The sequence below is a fragment of the Paramormyrops kingsleyae genome, chromosome 7, assembly GCF_048594095.1.
Source record: "Paramormyrops kingsleyae isolate MSU_618 chromosome 7, PKINGS_0.4, whole genome shotgun sequence".
NCBI classification, from domain to species: domain Eukaryota; kingdom Metazoa; phylum Chordata; class Actinopteri; order Osteoglossiformes; family Mormyridae; genus Paramormyrops; species Paramormyrops kingsleyae.
Genome location: NC_132803.1, coordinates 33,552,978 through 33,571,270, shown reverse-complemented (window position 1 = coordinate 33,571,270; position 18,293 = coordinate 33,552,978). Strand labels below are relative to the sequence as shown.

Sequence of the window (18,293 nt, the reverse complement as noted above, 5' to 3'; positions counted from 1 at the left end):
GTATACTCCAGCAGCATTTCAAATGGACAAATTCTTTGTTTAAATGCAGCATATTCACTCACATGGTTACAAATCCTTCCCCAACATTAATTCTACCTTGTACCTTGAAAGCGAGATTGATACATAAAGACTCTTTTTCTAATTTTTTGTACGTTTCTTCAAAATTATGGGCTAGGGCTTGGATAGTACTGAAAGTGAGAAATCAAATTATTATCCATGTTCATACGTAACAAATTGGCAAAAAGGTTCTAGGGACATGTACAATTAAACTTGAATTGTTGAATGTGAATATCAGTCTTTTTCCTGATAATTTGTTGAGCTTCACAATGATTATTCTTTTTCCATGAAAAATAAACACCACAGTGTATTGTCTCTAAATGACACAGGTTACTTTCAACACTGCGTCGATAGTAAACATTGCCGTGGAATTAAGGGGTCACGGTTCTGTGGCTATTTCCTCTCGGGATACCCAATCGATCGGCTGAGCGTGGCACACAGCCGCCAACACGAGTGACTGGTGAGAACCAGTCCTCTTCTGGGTATCTGCTAGCTGCTCACCCGACACCTAGTAAGGGTCTCGTGGGAGGAAAGGGTAGGGGGTACGCGGCTGTCGGGAGTGGGAGAAGGAATCTGGACTGTGTCCGTCACATGCCGAAGGTTTGGGAGAGGGAGAGAGAGAGAGAAGGAGAGAGAGGGATAGAGAGAGAGAGAGAGAGAGAGAGGGAAGCCTGGGGCAGCTGCATGAAAGAAGCATTGTGCTGGTCTGGCTCAGACAGTCTGAGCAGTGATGTAATTCTGTACAGCACCACTGAAAGTCTGCATTTGTCATCCCAAATGCAGGCCTCAGATATCCGGGGCCGCAGCTAGGGGCCTGCCCTGCCGGCACATTTCGGTGCATATCTGGTGCACAACCGCGGCGTTAGGCCGGCATTGAGCAGACGAAAGAAATACCTACGGCTGTGAGGGCCTAACAAAGCGGCCCTTGTGGAAAAAGATTTGTCTAGGATCACAGACACCGAGGGTCGGGAGATCTTGGCCAGTAAGCCCCACGAAAAAGCAATAGGGGGCGCCGCTGTGCAGCTACGGGCGACCAAGGCATAGCAGGTAATAGCAGCCTGGACCTTGTTGCAGCGCGGGGGACAGGAGCGAAAAAGCAGCCAGTCTGCTGATTTAACTATGTGTGGAACCCACCGTGTTGTGAGACAGCTGCATATTAATATGATATTGACTACCAAAAATACTCAGCTAACAACCATGCATTTGTGTGGGACCACAAATAGTCACTACACTAGGGGGGGCAGGGGCCCCAAAGTGACTTTTCAAGGTGGGCCCCGGAAACTCCCGTGTATGAACACATCACGACACACAACGTCAGATGGAAACAGAAATCCGTTGCCCTGGATACCTATAATCTTGGTTAACTCTTCACCAGACCAGAGCAAACGAAGGGTCTTAATTTGGTGGCCTCACCATCATCCATGACGGAGTACCAGCGGAGGGAGGGGCGGCTGAACGCCTGGCACTGAGCGTCCCGGAAGTCGGGCGTCCTCGTCGCACAGGGCAGGTCCTCGCAGAGCTTGTACTGTACCTTCAGACCAGGGCAGTCCCAGACTTTCCTAGCAGCTCTGCATGAAGGCAAATGAAGGCTCTTTATCTCACATCGGAAAGTACAAACACAATGACATCACTAATTCAGTCTAAAATCGACGTGCAATAGCTAAACCCTTATTTTTCCAGTTTTTACCATGGAAACAACAAATATGAGATGGGAATTTTGAAAAATAACACATTTTACTGAACCTGTTCTCATACTTGTACAAACGACGAATAAAGCATGAAATTTCTGCATTTATATTACGGTAATATATAGGGTTAGGCCAAAAACAGGTATACAATTTTGTGTGTCAGAGACAGGCTCCAGGAATGTACCAATGCTGACAAAGGGCATTTCAAACATCTAAGAAACTAAACAGGACCCAATCAGTACTGTAAAATAAAAACTGCATACCTACTTTTAAAAATAACTTTGTAAAAATAAAAACTTTCTTTGTAAAATAAAAACTTTCTTTGTAAAATAAAAACTTTCTTTTATAAAATAAAAACTGCATACATACTTTTGGCCCACCCTGCATATTAATTGTGTATATTATGTTAAAAATAGGAGCTGAGTCTAGCTATCTTCCCATCAACTATGGCCTGTTGCCATGTTAAATCCACTTCTGAAATCACAGATTACTTTTTCATGGTCAGTGTGCGTCGTGACACCTTTCCCAAAGAGTGCAGGGACACTGCAGAAATAATGTGGCGTAGTCACAGTACCTGGGGCTCTGGCAGTCACGTTGTCGGGCCCGGACCCCCATGCCACAGGTTCGACTGCAGGGGCCCCAGGATCCCCAAGTGCTCCACTGGCCCAGCATCTGCTCTGGTGGGACTACCCAGCTGACACATTCGCCAGCCCGGCACCACTGCGAGAGAGTGGCGGTAATGCTAAGAGTGCAGTGTCCACTGTGAGAGAGCGGCGGTAATGCTAAGAGTGCAGTGTCCACTGTAAGAGAGCGGCGGTAATGCTAAGAGTGCAGTGTCCACTGTGAGAGAGCGGCGGTAATGCTAAGAGTCAGTGTCCACTGTGAGAGAGCGGCGGTAATGCTAAGAGTGCAGTATCCATCGCGACAGAGTAGCGGTAATGCTAAGAGTGCAGTGTCCACTGTGAGAGAGTGGCGGTAATGCTAAGAGTGCAGTATCCATCGCGACAGAGTAGCGGTAATGCTAAGAGTGCAGTGTCCATCGCGACAGAGCGTCGGTAATGCTAAGAGTGCAGTATCCATCGCGACAGAGCTGCGTTAGTGCTAAGAGTGCAGTGTCCACTGCGACAGAGCACCAGGCAGCGCATTAGTGGCACCACCATGTACCAGGTGGGGAATGGCACTGAGGACACCACAGCGACCCAGGGAGAACCTGGATTCCGCTGTGGTGACATCAACAAAAAAAAATAGTAAAGACATTTTTGCCCTCATGCGTGTTTACACGTGCGCTGGCTTGGCGCGTTGAAATGTTAACTTGATGAGAGCCCTGTGGAGCATCAACGTTACTCGAATGCACATGCTCACAGCTGTTACCAAAACAATGGCCCGGTGTACAGTTTGACAGACTCATCCCTTAGTTACAGCATACGGCGTGCCGGACAAGCTAGGGAACACAAAGCGTATAAGTCAAATTCCGAACAGACCACCAGTGCTTCAGAAAAAGGGTGAAAACAACAAATCATGTTGACATTTAAATGACGGTTTATTCATTGTGTGTCATGAGGGCAACATTGTGCAATGAAATAAAACAAATATTTTGCCAACAATCGTTAGCCAGCTAGCTGTTAGCTGTTGTTGCTAAACAGCTATTGTGACGCATGAATTCATGACTGGCTAAAACTTTCAGTTTTCCTAAATTAAATTATGTATAAAACTAGGCCTGACATGCTGCTTCATATATGTATATATGTAACATTGGTGGATCTGGATGTAAACAGTTTATAGTTATAAAGTAAGCCTGTTCTGTGTGAGAAGGGGAGAGAGTAGGATCAATTACACAGTTCTGCTGACTTAACACTTAAGTTAGAGACGAAAAGGTCAAATACTGTTGATTTTTCTAATCTCTCACATTGTGATAAATAATTCCAAAGATCATAAATTTTTCCCACAAACACATACCGTACATGTATATATCAAAACAGCAGGAGCTTGAGTGACTCAAATTCTAGAGCTTTAATAATAGTCGCTGCATCATATTTATCGTTTTCTATATTTATATAGTCACAGTTTTTCATTTTTCATTCCATCTACCAATAAACTGTGAAAGGGATTTTATTGTTGCTACTTTTCTTGCGTTTCAAACTGCCTTTCCAAAGTGATGGGTGTGGGGTGCAGTGACATTCCAGACTGATGGGCCATTGACAGTATGCAAACTACTACAGGTGTGAGGACACCTATCTCATCAATATTCATTGTGAAGACCACTGACTTTGAGAAAAAGAGTGTCACTCTAAAGTGCTAACACTTTAGTAATCAAACCACATAAAATTTCAGAATGTCACTTTCACCTATGTGTAGCCAACCCCTGTGTCTATATTAAATGTCTATAATGTGATTTTTTACAATTTCTCAGCATGTCTGGAAATAGGTTTTTGAAAAGTATATGTTTAAAGTTGATTTTAACAAAAAATTGAATAATAACATTCTAAGAGGTCTCAGATTATTGGTGCTGAGTTTGTGCTGAATAAAAGCAAATGTGACACTTTGGGATAAATGTTTTTTAGATAGGTGAAATATTTTGAAATGTCAAGGCATGTCAGACTACCCCGAAAGTGGAAAAGAAGCCTCAGACCCCAGGGGGGTTTGAAACAATCTAGACAGTGCAAGTTACATCAGTGCTAATGGTAACATTTTGGACAAATTATTATTTCCCACAAAGGCATAATTGTTGCTGTATAGAGGTAAAGAAAACATTTTTCTTTGTTCTTTTTATAGACAACCTGCCTCTTAGAATATTGGTATTATATATTTTTAGTTCTCATTGTCATTTCACTGTCCTCGACTGAGCTCTAGCTTAAACAAAGTTCATTCAGGCCCATGTCGTACAGCACTGGGATTTACGCAAGTCGTAAATGTGGCCTCTTTGAAGCGGGACTGCGTCGTGTTAATTGTCAGAGCCTGTACTATAAGTGACTCCAGCCCTCTTACTGAAATGTAACTGTTGGCTCAGACCCGTCTCTGGAGCCGAAACAGGCTGCCTCTCCTCCCAGTGTTTATAATATCTCTAAGACGATGTTACTCTTTAAACCCGAGAGCTCTCTCTCTTTCGGAAAACCTGATTTCACATAAAAGTAATATGCAGAGCTCTTTGGCCTGGCTCAAGTGGCATGATACATTCTTTTTAAGAGAGCTTTTTATTGCTTCAAGTTTAAAAAAATCATCACAAAAGATCTGCCTGACAAAAAAAATGATACTGTTAATCAGTATATTGCAGGGAACATTCACAGAAATTCAATAATGGTGTATGTTATTTTTATTTACAGTGGGGCGAATCCACATCAAATAAAGGTTGCTTCCTCCTTTTAACATGACTGGAATTGCGGCCAGCAGTTGGCAGTTACGCTTAATTCCATCCATTTTCCATAACCGCGTATCCAATGCAGAGTCACGGTGCGCCTGGAACCTATCCCACAATGCAAAGGGCAGCCTGTCTGGGATGCCAGACCATGGCGAGGCGCACACCACACCACAGACAATCCAGAGACACCACAGCACACAAACCACATGTTTCTGGACTGCTGGGTAAAAGCAGAGCCAAGGCAGGATCGGAACCCAGAACCCCGGAGGTGCGAGACCACCGTACCACCCAGAAAGCCACCCTATATACCACACAATCAGCATTCTGACATTCATATGGCTGACATTCATGTGGCTAAGGATTAGCTAAAAAATGACGGCGCGCTACATCTTTTCATATAGGGTTATTCTTTTTTTTATTTAAAAACTGACAGTTAACATGGCGACTCAGTGGGTAGGACTGCAGCCTCTCACTGCCAGGGCTGTGAGCTCGATTCTCACCCCTGGCTTTGCATCTCCCTCTGTTTAAGTGGCTTTCTTTGGGTATTCTGGCGCACAATCAGGTGGTTTCCTGTCTCTGAAATGTGAGTGAGTGCCCTGCGATCGACGGGCATCTCATTGCGACCCCGCACTGGATAAACAGAAATGGACGATGCGTGGAGATGAACAGAAAGATATCCAAGGTCTCTCTGTATCAATCACAAGGCAGTGGGCATGAATGCATAAACTCTGATCAACTGTTAGTTTGATCAACTGAAGTCCTTGCTTATATGATATCATATCTCATATCAAACGAAGCATCGATCCCATCAGGAACAATCCCTTGGTTATGGCCGCCTGGCTGCACTGTATGCACTTGCATTTTTGCAGTTAGGAAACTAGTGCTTGCAGTGCTATGTATGAACACGTTTTTTTTGTAAGGTACTGTACCGCTCCCACCTCTAATGTGGACTAGCTGTCGTTCACTCAATGGAAGGTCAGCAGAGTCACACTTATACCTTCTTGGCTCCTTGACAGCTGCATGCTTGTTATTGTCGTATGTTGCTTTGGAGCAGCTGCTAATTAAATAAATGTAAATGCATACAGCATACGAGCATCTGCTGCTCATTTAAGCCCCCCGCTGTCCCCATTGTCACATTCACTGATAACAGCGACACTGCCAAAACAGTCATATCCATGGCACATGTGCTTTATAGCTCTGTCACTGCTCTTCATCAACCACTGCATATTTTCTAGTTTTGTATTGTCTTGCATCGTTTTGTGCTGTCCATAATTGTTTTGAACCGTCTTGCATCGTTTTGTACTGTTTTGTATTGTTCTGCACTATCTTGCATGGTTTCGCATTGTCTTGTATCACTTTGCATTGTCTTGCATCGTTGTACACTGTCTCCTGTTGTTTTACACAGTCTTGCATTGTTTCACACTGTTTTGTAATGTTCCGCAGTATCTGTATGTTGAGTATGGTTACGTCTCTTTGTAACTGGATGTGGCTGAACGACCAAGCATTGCAATGCACCTGTTGCGCATGGCGAGCAAAGATCTTGAATCTTGAGTCTGATGTACAGACACGCATGTCTGCACACGTAACCGATAAGCCCCGATCTTCCAATCTGCAAGCCGCCATTACACACCCTGTCCAGCTAGCCCCGGAGTGACGGCTTACCTTTCCCATGTCACACTCGGTGCCATCCATGGGTGGATCCAGCTTGGTTTTGCAGTCCTTCTCCCCGTCGACATGGCACCAAAGACCAGAGCACATCACATGCTGAGAGCAAGAAAGGGAGCTGCTGAATTTTCATGGACATGATGGGGACAAGCCAGATGCATGTGGATGCTGGTAATCTCCTTATAATTAGCAAACTTCCATACACTGTATTCCACTGTGAGTTGCTTTCATGTTGCGTTCATTATCATGTTTTAACTAATTGAACTCATCTGCACTGGACCTAAGCTCTTTGCACATTACATCCATCTATTTATTTATTCATTTATTTATTTATTTTGTCCACATGCTTGACTCAGCATTGCACATCCCCTGTAAAAAAAAGAAGAAAAACTTCTTGTATCTTTACTTTTAGATGTTTATTTGTATGTGTGTTTTGTTTATGTGTGTTTTGTTTATGTCATGATAGCACCCGCACCAAAAGAAATTAGAAATTACTTGTACTTCTCTGTCCTTGGCGAATAAAAAAAGATTCTAATTCTGATTTTGTACATTTCATAAATGAGATAAGATACAATCGTACCTACAGTATTGCACAGCCTTAGTCAGAAGCTGCACTGTCTTCGTTTCGATTTATGCCAACATATTTTAAAATGACAATAAAATTTGACTAGACTTGACTACAATGCAGGAACCCCAGACCCCTGGGCAGGATAATTGGTTAGAAGAAGGAAGGATTGATGGACAAGACAGGAAACTTTACAACCAAGCACAGACACATCTTAAAGACTGGGAATAAGCCCGCAGTAAATTTTGACATTTGCCCCGTTTTGCTTTTTTCCACTTGCATTTCTGCTGTTCTCTGTCTCACAGCCAATCGGAGTCCTTTACGGGACCCAAGGTGGCTGCCGATTACTCGCCCATCTCTTTCCGATCGCCGTGTTCACAGCTCTGCTTGCTCTCGTCTCCTCGTTTCTCCTTTGATCTACCTCCATGCTCCCTTTCATCCGGTGAGATCACCCTTTACTTGCGGAATATCACATTCGGCCCATTTTGCCTCCGAATCCGGATCCAAAACGCTCCGCTTCAGCTGATAGCTCCCCGGCGAAGGAATTAACGGTTAGCGTTAGAGCCGTGTTCTGGTTACATTGCGCTCTCCTGAACACGCGGTTTTGTAATCATGGCATTTACATGCCCCTGGCTCCAGAGCTCAAACTCAAATTACATTTAATGCTTTATTTTTTCTCTCCCATCTTTTATTATAAATGTACTTTTGAAATTGCTCTTAATCTTATCTTTTATGTACTCTAAACTACCTGTATATACAATTTTTAATTATTCCCTTTAAAAATGTATTTTTCCATTATAAATACCAATTAAAATGTAATACACAGACCATTTGTTCAGTTGTGCCTTTAGCACAGAGTGAAGCGATAATATAAAATATATAATAATATAATAATAATAAGGGCATCACTAGAGGGGTGAGTGTTTAAAGTAAGAAAAGCTGCAGTAGAAACTGAAAAATGCAAAGTTTTTCTGGAAGTTGTAACTGGAAAACAAAGTTTCCATCATCAGAAGCTCAGCAGTTCCACAAGATAAATACTTTGTTAAATATCCAGCTGATAAAATGAATACAATAAAAATCAATCTGTAAAAAAAAACAGGATAGCAGCAAATGTGTAATTCTGCATGTCAAATAGTTTATAACGTTATTTTGCCTGCAGATTATGTCAGTTTTTACTCATTCTGAAGTCTTGGTCTCGATTTTCCTAGATAGCCATGACCCAGACATGAATGAGAACAGCTGCCATTCTGTGCTGTGATAAGGCTAAGCTTCAGCATCACCGCCGGCCACTAACGAGCTACAGATGAGCCGGCTGCCTTTCTAAGTGCCGTAACCTATGTGTTGCACTATTACTTTTGCGCAGAAAGGATAAACATCGGGAAAAGACACAAACCGTCAGACAGTCGTGGTACGTTACAGGACACAGGACGCTGGAAGTTCAAAGGCAACTTTCAGACAGTAAAGCAGAGCATATGTGATGAGACCCAATGGGACAGAATTACAGTACCAGATTCGGCATTGTACAACTGCATCTGAAACAGAACCATCTTTAGAGCCAGCTGATAAATCGGGCCCAGTTACCCTGGGGCCCCCTACGTGTGATTGATTACTGGGGCCCCCTACGTGTGGATCGGTCCCTGGAATTCTGCTGGAGGGGGCGGGTGATCTTATTATTATCTTAGCTTACTTTTTTTTTTTCAACGTTTAAAACATCATCTGGGGAATGTCGTCCATCAAACAGAGAACTCATAAAGCACAGCGTCTTAGTGCCCAGGCCGTACCCTCAGGGTATGCCAAACACCATAGGTATTTTCTGCCGTCATTGTTTTATGAACACCTTGCAGGACGTCCGACAATAAAATTAAGACTGTTTGTGGGGAAAACACAGCAGGTTGCCATGGTACCTGATAAGCAAATATAATTAACTGCTTGCTTTTACGAGGTACAGCGGCCCGGGAAACAGCCCCGCCGTTGCCGACCGTCCTCATCGCTGTGGGGGCACAGGAAGACGTGTTTAAGGGACTGAGTCTGTGCTGGAGTTTAAACACTCAGTCAGGACGTGTTTCTTCACTGAATTATCGCCTGTGCAGCTTGCGAGGTGAGACATTCCTGTTGATACCATATAAACTTACAGATAGGCATCTTCCATTTAATTCCATTCAAGGAGATGCACGTAAAAGCTGACATGCACAAAAATGCACAGACACACTGGCGCTAATGTGACCCAGTAAATAATTCCAGCCATTTAGGAAATCAGATAACGGTTTTGACATCGCCAGCCAACAGACATCTATATTAAATGATATTGGAGCTGTTACTTTCTGCTATTCCTGGAAAAATCTTAACTCCTGGATGATAAGATATAGGAAAGGCAGGCTGTGGTATTATGGGCCTCCTGTGGTGATTTAGGTGCCTCTTCCAAAATGATCATTTCAGGATTTCTGCTTTCTTTAGACAGGATCCTTTTAGTCTCATTTCCTCGCCATTCCTGAACCCTCCCTGAAACGGGGATCTACCAAATCTCTACCAGCTTCCTGTGTTTTCTGGTTCAGTACATATTTCAGTCAGGCTTTCCTGAACATGCCTTTCTTGTGGGCCAAACCACACACAATGCAACCTAAAAGGCACAAATAAGCAATGGGTGTTTAGGCAAAACCAGCTGTGATTCAGGGGTGTATCTGCAAGATTTGATTATTTCAAGGTTTAGAGTGAATTATCTTTTTCAATACATTAGAGCATTTAACTATCCCCAAATGGGATGCTGACTGCATAAATTATCAGCAAAATCCAATTTAACTAAAACTGTACCAAGCCTATACATTGCAATGACTTGGAAGGATCTTTACAAAAAAATGAAGGTCTATTATTGAATTATCTTTAAGAATAATGTGCTTATTGTTTTAGATGAGCGAATAATTCAAGCCTTTCAGCTGCAGAAAAGTAAATTTATTCTAATACTTCCAATGACCCCCACACTGCACCTTCTGTGGTCTCCACAAGTGAGGATTCCTGCAGGTTCTTACTACCTCCAGACTGGAATGTGCTGCCATTGGCCTATGACAAATACAGTGTCCTTTGTATTGAATATCCCTCCTTCATTTTCTGGAAATGCAAAGATATTTCTCTACACTGTAAATAGCAGCTTCCCCCATTTATAGACACATTGTTCTTACAGGTGCAGCTCAGGTTAAAAATCCCATCTAAGTGCCCTTCCCAGAAGCACAGACCATCAGGTTCTGAGTCCACGTCCCTGTCTGGAACACCACCTGACCCAAAACTGCTCCTTCACCCACCTGCATTTTTTGGCAGTGGGACGCCACCGGCCCAAAGAGGATCTGACACTGCTCATCAGCTGTGTAGGGCATTCCTGGGAGCCTGGACGGCAAGATGACTGAATTCAGGCTCAGGGGGTCAGTCTGCAGGAGACAGCTGCTGGATTTAGACCTGAGGAGAGAATAAAGACCAAAGCATGGACTCACCCCCATATCCAATAACACCATCTACTCCACAAAACAGAACCATAAACAGAGACATTTCTTTCTTAGCCATTTCTTCACATATATTCCTCTTTATGTATATATTATTTTGTTAAAGCAAAACATTTTTTAATCATTTAAAATTTTTACCAGGTTTATCATTAAAGTTTTTGGTTACGCTTTACTTTTGAGGTCATAAATAACATACTATATGCTTTCAATTAACAATAATGTATTAATTAACCACAAACTAGACCTTATTTTAAACCATAGTAAGAATGTAGCAGCAAGTAGGTGAGCTTCATATGTAGTTACCCATTACTTAATAGTGTACATAATCATTATCTACCTATTTGATACTTGTAATTATGATGCTAATGAACCAATAAGTAAAAAAAATGGAGACTAATCACTACTTATCTAGAGCTACATTTATCTACATTTAATCCTTAAGTAATCTAAAAAAGTATATAAATAGAACTAATAGATAAGTAGTCTCTTAACTGTAACCAATCACTGGCCATTTTGAACACTCGGACCCCTTATAAGAAGAGCAAAACAGGACAGATGTACCTCAAAAACTTCTCCACGTCTTCCCGGCTGCAGCGGGACCAGGAGACGTCGTGCAGGTTCTGCCCTTTGATCCACTCGCCTGACATGATGTGCAGACCGTCGGCGCAGGACGGGTGGTCGTTGTCGTGGCTCACGCCCATGCTGCTCTCGGAAGCGACGGCGAGACGTGGCGTTTGGCCCAAAGAAAGAAAACCTCACGGGTTAGCGGCGTTAGCATGAAGACACACGGCAGGCTAAATGAAGAGCGACAAATCAGGAGTATCCTGGCAAACCACAAATAAAAACAGTACGAATTCCACTGTCAGGCGGTCGTACGTCCTTAACTGATATGTCCAGTACAAGCACCAAGGCCAGGCTACAAACAGAATCCAGCAGCGAAAATCCCTGTGCGTCAGTCTGATCTAATCACTGTCTTCCATGGTCGAACGGGTCTCATGTGAGTGAAATTTGTCCCATTTCGTTAGTTTTGATTCAAGCTGGATCTGGTTGGTAGAAACAGCACCAAACGCCTGGTTTTGTTATTTCAATAGTATGACTCTTAGGTATTTCTGATGCCTTCTGAGGCTCATTTGGGCAAAAAAAAATTAAAATACAGCTAAAACTACGGTTTATATTCAGCACTACAGGAACACAGCTAATTAAAATTAGCCTCATCAGTTTGTACTTTAACGAGAATTGTGACACCCCTGGTCGACATTGGGCTTCCTGTATCTTTCGGGCAAATCTCAGCTATCTTCAGCATTCACCATTTTTCATATATCACTCACTGTCCTTTTCTCGTACTGTTTGTAGAGCAATTCCATTCATACATCACTAAAGTCATGCCACATGATATTGTTCCTGGCACCCTGATTTGCTGGCCCCTTAAGAACAAATGCACATCGATTTACCGATCCCTTACAGGGGTGGTAGCTCAGAGCTTATTAATGTTCCCTCACACCCCTCTATCCCCCCCCCACCCCCAACCCCCCGGCCTAGATGCTCTCCTACCCCACCGATCGCGTAGGATCCACCGGGTTTTCCAACCGAGAGACATGAACTGATGACCCCTGTCTTATGTCAAAGCAATTTTCCAGAACGAGTAAATTTTGACAAATTACAGCCACAGTTCCGGCCCAGTGCAAAAGTTCCCTTCTTACATTTTTTTTCCCTTGATGACACAGTCGACATGTCTGACGGTGGAAAACTGTACTGAGGTGAAGCAAGAGCCAAAACACCAAATGATGCACTACATTTTAATTACATAGCAGGGGGATAATTAAATTCATTCCAATCATCCCGCAGCATTTAGTCCAACTGGATGCGCCTTTCAGACAACAGCATCTCGTTATACAGACAAACATGAAGCACGGCTGCTGTATTTAATACTGTCACACAGCGCTGAGTTTCACAATTAACAAACCCGAAACACCAGGCCAAGGTACCGGGCCGGTTCTCCAGCATCCATACTGGATGCCAGAATAGTGCGCCGGCCCCCACAGAAAAGGCGTTTCGCATGCAGTTAGCGTAGCAGCTTCACGCACGAGCCGTCGGCAGGTTCCTTTGCATAGCAGGATTTCTTATAATCATCCGGAAACACGAAACTCCAAACATAAAATAACACAATAATAATATTGCCTAAGATTTTTCTAATAATTTTCTAGCCTAGCGCTGTTCATTGTCTTCAATATTTCCACTGACATTTAATAATTTAAAGTTTTATAGAATGCATGAGAATGGACTTGATCTTGGGTACAATTAAAACACAAAGTCCATTACCTCATAAGCTAATCTACTGTGGCTATTAGGACATGTTGCGTAAGGGATTGTGTCAGAGTCAGTTACTGTACTCTGTGCTCTGATACTTACAAGTATGTCATTCAGGTTACAAGGACACATGAGACTAAATGTGTGGGGCCGCAGCCTGTATGCCAGGCTCGTAAATCATACTATAGGACGGTATGGATGCAAGAACGTTCAAATGAAAAGAAAGTGCAAGCTTTGGAGGAGATCAGAGACAGTTCAAGGACAACACTTACCCTTCCACCATGGATCGGCACGCAACCAAAAGAACGTGTTCAGCTGCACAGCTAATCTGGCAGAAACATTATCCCCAGTGAGTTCTAAAAACTTGGTTTCAGACAAGGGCGTAGATCAACGAAACCAACGTACCCCCAGCCAGTTCCTTAGCACTACCTTGCTGGTTATACTTTGAATAGGAAGGATTCAAAGGTGACTTACAGGACCCTGGTGCAACACTGCAGAAGAGAATGTGAGCAGATAGAGCTGATTTTCAGAGTCCTGGAGGTCAAGGCGTGTCCCTGACTTACAAATGAGTCATATTTTAAAAGTCAAAACTGTTTGGAACTCATTTAGATTTTTACCAAGCTATAATGCTGAACATCTGCCTTGTTTGATAACATTATTCCTGACTCTGAACCCTTTATCAGGTCTAAATGAACTCAGCACATTTCCTTGATAGAGTACCGTTACTGCTACTCGTGATCTTGATAAAGGATCCGAAGCCAATCCCAGAAGCTACGAGAACAATCCATCATTTCCTAACAGCTTATTTTGGTCAAGTTTGTCGGGGGAACTGGAGCTTTACCCAGGCCATTGTAGGGCACATACAAGCATAAAACCACAATCATATACTACACGCACGAATTAGCCTAACGACATGACTGGACCAGGCAAAGAAGGCAGACGACCTAGAGGGGAGATCATACAAACCCCACACATGGAGTGGAGGTGGGAGGTGGGATCACTGTTCTTAAAATACTACCAAATGATTGGTTGGAACTGCATTCGTTTCTCTGATGTGATAGGCTGATGTGTGCTATTAAGTATTGCTCCTTAACAACAGTGAGCAATTGGCAGCAATTGGGTTCACGTCCATCCAATTGCGTTCCATGCCGTGTTTCCCAGTCACAGTTCCATGGCCGACTTAGAGGCTGCTCACTGACTGAGAAACCCTGCCATCAGTGTCAGGTCGTATCCCAGTCTCATTGTCATTATGGTCTGAGCTTAGCTATAAAGACTCCAACTGATACAAAAATCAAGCAGATTTGTGAGGAAGAAGAGCTGGAGAGGCCTTTGGGGCGATGAGGAGCATAGTGGCGTGTTTCCCACAGCAGGGTGCAGAGTTTTTCCCACTCAGTTTGTCGGTTTGTTTATTTGAATTCCCTGTTATTTTTGCATCTATTCCAGTAATGTAATTTTGAGTTAATTGAGCTTAAAGAGCCAGATGTCTCACTTTATGTTTAACGTCTAATGAAACACTATGCAGCATTACAGCAAGAGATTTCTGAGAAGTTCTATAAGCAATTTGGCAAAATTATACCGAAACGTGATAAGCAGTCAGGTTAATGCGTCTGCTTGTTTGTACATCAGATTCTTCTCACTCTGGAAACACCAGCAGATGCATTTACTATTAGCTGGAGATGATATTCTGCTGACTTAAATAAGTCTAATCATGTGCAGCCCATCTGAAAACTGCTCAAGCTACAAACATGTACTTAGGTGCATAAAGTCAGGACTCCTTCAAATTCCCTGCCACTTTTATTTGCTGTGCGAAATATCATTAACATCACCATCAATGTCATCATGCATTTTCTCTCCAATGTTTCACAGCCAGGCAAGATTAGTGGTTCACCTTACAGAGGTTTCTTCCTAATTATGCATTAGAAACATTTCCACAACAGCCTTTTGGATACTTTGAACAGTTCCTGTCATTTATGTGCACTATTATCTATTTACATCTATTTATTTTCTCACTTTGCCTTCTGAAGGCCCAGATTGTGATATATGTAAATCGCAGTTAAAAAGGTACCAGCAAAGATTCTGGCTGCAGCAGTAAAAAAGAACACATTTTGTGATACGTTCTCAAAAATCAGCCCTGTGTGTTCTTAGTATCTTAGTATATAAATCCCAATCAACAACTTCCTGCTGGTTCGCAGAACGCTTACAGTCTGTTTAATTATACTGTATGATAACCAGAGATCTTGTTTGTTGTAGTCTAAAAAATAACCAAGATTAAGTGCCTGGGATCATAGCTATGAAGCCCAATTACAGTTAAAACAATTGCTGTACATGCCACAGTCTAAACAATAGTGATTTTTTCAATTGCAGCTGGGAAACAAAGCCTCGTTCTGGGATTTCTAATCCTTGACCAGAGGGCTAATGAATGTGCAAGCTTTTTAAGTGCTGAAAACCATGCATATAATATTTCATTCTCGGGCCAGGATTGGGGACAACTGCTGAACCACAACTCTGGCAGCAAAAATCAGAAGTGTTCATGTGTGGCCTATTACAACCGCCCCAAGAAGCATGCTTCCAAGCATGAATTGGCTATTGTGATTCCCAGGGATCGTGAACTTGCCTGTACAAGGTCAACTGTGTCCATGGTGAGACTCGCCTGTGTACGTGGCAAAATGTCTTGATAGAGAAAAAAAAAATATTTGTAAATAAGTTTTCGATGGTAAAAAATGCATTTTGATCCAAATGTCCCCCAGAATTTGCCACGGCTCTGACCCCGGGTGATTCTCACAAAAATGACGATAACATCATGTCTTTATACGTCTTTTTCTTCATTAACGTGTGTCATTCATGGTGGCACCAATCTATCAATCAGATGTTTCTTGGTACAGAAACCTTTGTAACAGAACTGGAAATCTTTCTTAAGGTGCAGCTAATAATGCAAGATGGCAGACAGGGGGAAGAACTGACACAGACCGTTCTTTCGCATGCCAGGGCAGAGCGAGAACATCCATATTTTCGGCCGTATCTCTCTCCTTTTATCCATCTGATCCATTTTAAGGAGCTTCCATCAAGTAAGGGGACTCTGCTCCGTTGTGTGTAGCAGACGGTGGCGATGAATGAGCCCAGCATGGGTCATCGGTGAAGAACAACAGCGCTTCATTGTATCTGCGCGATTTAATGGCTTCCGAAGATCGCCGCGCTCAGCCACGTGCACGACTCCTCTAGGCTCCTCCCCCCTACATCAATGTCCCTTTCATTGCATGAGATGACTGTACGTGTTTTGAACTTGATGAAGACAAAGTAACAAGTATTCAGGTTGCCGTGAATTGGGGAACACCATCCTCAAATGTGAAAGACTAAATTTAAAAAGGCTGGTTCCAGGGCAGTGTGTGGCTCAGCAGCCTCTGTACTCATGATCGGAAGGTCGCTGGTTTGAGCCCTTAAGCAAGCCATTCAGCCCCCAGCTCCCTGGCTGCTGCTATGGGTGGCTGCCCTTCACTGCTAAGTTTACTCTCACCTACAGAGAGTCAGATGGGCCAGGTGAAAATAGAATTTCCCCACAGGGATCAATGAAATATAATCTTTCCACTTTCCTGTTTATATTATCCAGGTGGGGAATCCAAGGTACAATTCCTCCAGTGGGCTTTTAGTTAAAGACAATCATGCACATTACACTTATTTCACAGACTCTATCAGCCAAAGCAATGCACAGTAGAGAAAGCAGGGTCAGCCGATGGCTGAGGGCCTTTGCTCTGGGGCCCAACTCATGACTCGGGGAGTCGCTGATGGGGCCAACGAAATCGCCTGGTTGACGCTGGGACTCGAACTAGCAACCTTCCAATCGTAGCTCCATTATCCAAGCCAACTGAAACACACACAACCCTGGATCCACAAGGACTGGCATGCACCAGGCATGCCCCCTGCCAGGCACATTTATAGGCATAAGTAAACGAGGCAGTCGCCAATAGTTCCACCACCTCCAGGGGGCGCCAGAGGGAAAGGATTTTTAAATTAATTCATTTAGTGCGCCAGATGAGTGCTGCTTGTCTTATTATTAATTGCGATCAGTTACAATCTATGTCGATGGTCCACTTTCAACCAAGTAAATGCTGCAAACTACAAACAGATCACCATGACAAAGGGTGCCATGCATGCAGCCCCGTGACGGTAATGAGTCACAGCAGGAGGGGCACACTGGCGCAGTTCAGCATGCACTGCAGCATCCACACAGGCTGTTCATATGTAATGGCAGCCAAGCGGTCAATTGATAATAAAACGATCAAAGCCATCTGGTGCAAGGAAAGAGAGCGAAGGGAATAAAGTCCAATACAGAGGTAAAGACGTAAAGTTTGTATGTTAGCAAAGTAATTTAGTAATATTTTGCTGTCCCTCCAAACGGCTAACACAAGAAACTGTATACAAAACTGAGAAAACATTATAACTTTACAGTCCGTGCCCAAAAAGTGGGAGATTATTTCCAATCAATATATTTCACCACATTTACTCTTTGCTGATAAACACAAGTATTAGCATTTAGTTGGGTTTTGTTTAGGCAGTAAATGAAAATCTATGACAAATCTTACAGATGCACTACTGACATTTTAGGGGGTACAAGTGCAGCTGCTCCTGAAGAAGGTTAGAAATCTTGCAGATAAGGGTTTGCAGGGTCCACTGCATCTATGTCGTTTTGTTGGCTCCACACAGTATTGTTTTCATGCCATTTGCAGAACTATGGTCAGTGATAAGTGATAAGATAATGATAAGTGATATTTATGTATATTAATAAAAAGCTGCCTTGAATTAAAAAAATTAGATGGTGGCTGTCCTGTGTTTACACACTATGTCAGCTGTGCCTTGTTTTGTGCATGTGTATACTGGTGTGTATATTGGTGATGAGTGGTGAAAGGGCGTCATTAGGACTCTCGCCTAGAGCACTAAAATGGTCAGAAACAGCCCTGCTCTCTACAAATAACTGAATAATTCTGGATGTTTGGGGGAAAATGCCTTCATATTGACATGTGGCTGCAAAAGGAATGTGCGACATACATTTGTCAATGTAAAGTCTGCTTTTCCTACACTTACGATCAAATCAAAATCAGTCACCTTTTACAGCTTTTAAAACCCTACCAGTCATTATCAAGCCTTGTAAACCCCAAAAGCTCTGCAATACAAGG

General features: G+C 43.0%; 1 protein-coding gene across 2 annotated transcripts in view; it reads right to left on the bottom strand.

The window, feature by feature from the left end:
- Positions 1-18,293, bottom strand: part of LOC111841204 (A disintegrin and metalloproteinase with thrombospondin motifs 19) — a 75,021-nt gene that overhangs the window by 24,597 nt on the left and 32,131 nt on the right. For both annotated transcript variants that reach the window (XM_023806793.2, XM_023806794.2), the window contains exons 9-13: positions 11,380-11,520; positions 10,624-10,774; positions 6,763-6,864; positions 2,320-2,465; positions 1,471-1,625 (exon numbers count right to left, since the gene is read on the bottom strand). In XM_023806793.2, coding sequence (XP_023662561.2) covers positions 1,471-1,625; positions 2,320-2,465; positions 6,763-6,864; positions 10,624-10,774; positions 11,380-11,520 — 695 coding nt within the window. The remainder of the gene's footprint in view (positions 1-1,470; positions 1,626-2,319; positions 2,466-6,762; positions 6,865-10,623; positions 10,775-11,379; positions 11,521-18,293) is intronic.